This window comes from Rhinopithecus bieti, unplaced genomic scaffold (genome assembly GCF_001698545.2).
Source record: "Rhinopithecus bieti isolate Rb0 unplaced genomic scaffold, ASM169854v2 scaffold_59762, whole genome shotgun sequence".
Lineage (NCBI taxonomy): Eukaryota > Metazoa > Chordata > Mammalia > Primates > Cercopithecidae > Rhinopithecus > Rhinopithecus bieti.
In genome coordinates, this window is record NW_016822991.1 from 85,707 (window position 1) to 89,251 (window position 3,545).

The following is a 3,545-nucleotide window of genomic DNA, read 5'->3' on the forward strand; positions in this document are numbered from 1 at the left end:
ATCACAAGGTCAGGAGTTCGAGACCAGCCTGACCAATATGGTGAAACCCCGTCTCTACTAAAAATACAAAACAAATTAGCCGGGCGTGGTGGCACACGCGGGTAATCCCAGCTACTCAGGAGGCTGAGGCAGGAGAATTGCTTGAACCCGGGAGCTGGAAGTTGCAGTGAGCCGAGATCCTGCCACTGCACTCTAGCCTGGGCAACAGAGGGAGATTCCGTCTCAAAGAAAAGAAAAGAAAAAAGAAAGAAAAGAAAAGTAAAAGTAAAATCTAGTACCCAAGTGGAACTTCCTAAGTGGGCGGGGCTTCAGGGTGGCAGCTACTGAGAGTGGGCCTGCTTCGAAGCCCCAAGCTCCAGTCTTCCTGCAGAGGTGGAAGCGGAGGAGGACCCATCGCCCTGTGCCTCTTCCGGATCGGGGCGTGCATGCACGCTGAACCAGACTGAGTGCCGCGGGCGCTGGCCAGGACCCAATGGAGGCATCACCAACTTTGACAACTTCTTCTTCGCCATGCTGACAGTCTTCCAGTGCGTCACCATGGAAGGCTGGACTGATGTGCTCTACTGGGTGAGGTGGACTGTGGGCACAGAGCTCGGAGGCTGCACCTGCCTTTCCTCCCTGACACTCACGCAGGAGTGTCTGCCTACCCTGAGGGATGCATGCCTTTTCTCTCCCCAGATGCAAGATGCCATGGGGTATGAACTGCCCTGGGTGTACTTTGTGAGCCTTGTCATCTTTGGGTCCTTCTTCGTCCTCAACCTTGTGCTTGGCGTCCTGAGTGGGTGAGGGATCTAGACACTCCCTGCTTCCCACCCCTCAGCCACTGCCTGCTTCTTTGTGCCTGGCAAACTCCTAGGCATCCTTCAAAACCGATCTGAAATACTCCTTCATTCAATCATGAGCATCTATTGTATGTGAGGCACCATTTTAGGAATGGAACAAAAGACAAAAATCTCTGCCTTCCTGGTATTACATTCTGATGGGGAGAGACAGAAAGTAGCAACATATGCAATAAAATAAGTGTGTGCATTTATATATTGGCACGCACATATATGTAGTGTTTTATATGGAATGTGTACTGTGGAAAGAAAGGAAAGATAAAAGATAAGAATGGAGAGATCTTGTGATTATAAATAGGGATGTCAGGAAAGACTGTCTTGACAAGGTGTTATTTGAGTAAAAATGTGAAAGAAGCCAGGTGCAGTGGCTCATGCCTGTAATTCCAGCACTATGGGAGGCCAAGGTGGGAGGATGACTCAAGGTCAGGAGTTCGAGACCAGCCTGGGCAACATAGTGAGACCTCATCTCTACAAAAAAATGAACAAAAATAGCTGGGCATGGTGGCGCATGCCTGTAGTCCTTGCTACTCAGGAAGCTGAGGTGGGAGGATTGCTTGAGCCCAGGAGGTCGAGGCTGTGGTGAGCTATAATCACACCACTGCACTCCACCCTGAGTGATAGAGTGAGACCCTGTCTCTGGGAAAAAGGAAAAAAAAAAAGAGAGAGATGAGGTGCACCATGTGGTTATCTGAGGGAAAAGCATTCCAAGCAAAGAGAATGGTCAGTGCAAAGGCCCTGAGGCTAGAATGTGCTTGGCATATTCAAAGAGTAGCTAGGAGGCTAGTGTGGCTGGAGAGATGAAAGCAAGGTGTTCAGATTGGCTCCTCCCCCTGGCCCTCTATCCTCCTCCCTCAGGGAGTTCTCCAAGGAGAGAGAGAAAGCAAAAGCTCGCGGGGACTTCCAGAAGCAGCGGGAGAAGCAGCAGATGGAGGAGGACCTGCGGGGCTACCTGGACTGGATCACTCAAGCCGAAGAGCTGGACATGGAGGACCCCTCCGCCGATGGCAACCTTGGTTCTATGGCTGAAGAGGGCCGGGCGGGCCATCGTAGGCAACTCCAATCTGGCCCATTCCCTGAGTGCCTTAGATGTGGTCTGCCCTCCTGAGACCCACCCAGGCCTGATCTGCAACAACTCTAGCCCCAGCTCCCCCCTCCCAAATTATGGCTCAAAATGCAGAATCAAGACCAACCTCAGCTATAAAGACTCCAAATGACGCCCCTACCCTAGACATGGCCCTGACCCTGCCCCCAGTATGTCCTCCCTGATTGTCCTTTCTCTCCCTGCAGGGCCACAGCTGACCGAGCTGACCAATAGGAGGCGTGGACGTCTGCGCTGGTTCAGTCATTCCACTCGCTCCACACACTCCACCAGCAGCCATGGTGGGGGTCCAGCCAGGCTGGGGTGGGGGTGGGTAGGCAGAGGTGAAAGCCAAAGGTTGGACCTTGGGGTCTTCAGGTCCTGACCACTATCCCCACCTTGCCTACAGCCAGCCTCCCAGCCAGTGACACCGGTTCAATGACAGAGACCCAAGGCGATGAAGATGAGGAAGAGGGGGCTCTGGCCAGCTGTACACCATGCCTGTGAGGGCCCCCAGCCCCTGACCCAGCCCAGAAGCCAGTCCAAACCCTGGCTCTAGTCCTTTCTTTAGCCTCAAGCCTCGACCTCAGTCCTTGACCTCTGGCCCCAGTTACTGACTCCCCTTCTGCCCTTTATGACACCCACCTCCCATCCCCCCTCTTTTTCAGAAACAAGATCATGAAAACCAGGGTCTGGTGAGTTGGGAAAGTTGTGTGAATCCTCAACTCCATGACTTTGAAACCCCCCACCTCCAAGCCCTCATCACCTTTGAGACCCCCCACCTGTGCCCCCCAGGGCGGGCTTAGGTAGGTGATCTCAGCCTGTGGGCTCCCCTTCCCCCAGCCGCCGCCTCCGCCGAGCCAACCGGGTCCTTCGGGCGCGCTGCCGTCGGGCTGTGAAGTCCAATGCCTGCTACTGGGCTGTACTGTTGCTTGTCTTCCTCAACACGCTGACCATCGCCTCTGAGCACCACGGGCAGCCTGTGTGGCTCACCCAGATCCAGGGTACACCCCCAGCCTGCCAGTCGTCTCCCCCAGCCTCCTATTCTTTCTACCCCAGAAGCTTAAATCCAGGACCTCTAGGGTGCCTCAGCCCCCAAGACACTGCCTTTCCCCCCAAATAAATCCAGAGCCCTTAGCCTATTCCATCCCACCTTGTAGCTTACACAGGTAGAACTTGCTGTGTGCCTCAAGCTCCTTTCTCAGCACCTTTCTTTATGTGTACTGACAATTTCTTCACCACAACCTTATGCGAGTTAAATACTAAGGCACAGAACACTGAGCACCGAGGCACTGAGGAGTTAAACAACTAATCTCGGGACTCAGCTAGTGAGTGGCAGAGCCGGAATTAGAACCCAGGCAGCCTGGCTCCAGAATCCAGGCTCTTACCATCACACTGTCTGGACAAGTTCTCCACATCTACAAAATGGAGATGATAGATAATAGTATCCACTTCATGAGGCAGCAAAGAGGAGTAAATGATGTAAAGTGAAAAGTGCTTAGGACATAGCCCACCAGAGAGCTAACACTTTATAAGTGTCAGCTCTTACTACTATTCATTATAATCTCGGCCCCAGCCTGAATACTGAGCACATTTCTTTTTTTTTTTTTTTTTTTTTTTTTTTTTTT

The 3,545-nt window shown here is 52.6% G+C and overlaps 1 protein-coding gene across 1 annotated transcript in view; it reads left to right on the top strand.

Moving 5' to 3' along the window:
- The window catches only part of LOC108521359 (voltage-dependent L-type calcium channel subunit alpha-1F-like), an 8,146-nt gene extending 4,667 nt beyond the window's left edge, over nt 1-3,479 (top strand). Inside the window, exons 8-14 of the mRNA XM_017861167.1 lie at nt 371-567; nt 679-782; nt 1,695-1,885; nt 2,127-2,219; nt 2,327-2,420; nt 2,586-2,612; nt 2,761-3,479. Of these exons, the coding sequence (XP_017716656.1) occupies nt 371-567; nt 679-782; nt 1,695-1,885; nt 2,127-2,219; nt 2,327-2,420; nt 2,586-2,612; nt 2,761-3,040 (986 nt within the window). The 3' untranslated portion in view covers nt 3,041-3,479. The remainder of the gene's footprint in view (nt 1-370; nt 568-678; nt 783-1,694; nt 1,886-2,126; nt 2,220-2,326; nt 2,421-2,585; nt 2,613-2,760) is intronic.
- The last annotated feature ends 66 nt before the right edge of the window (nt 3,480-3,545 follow it).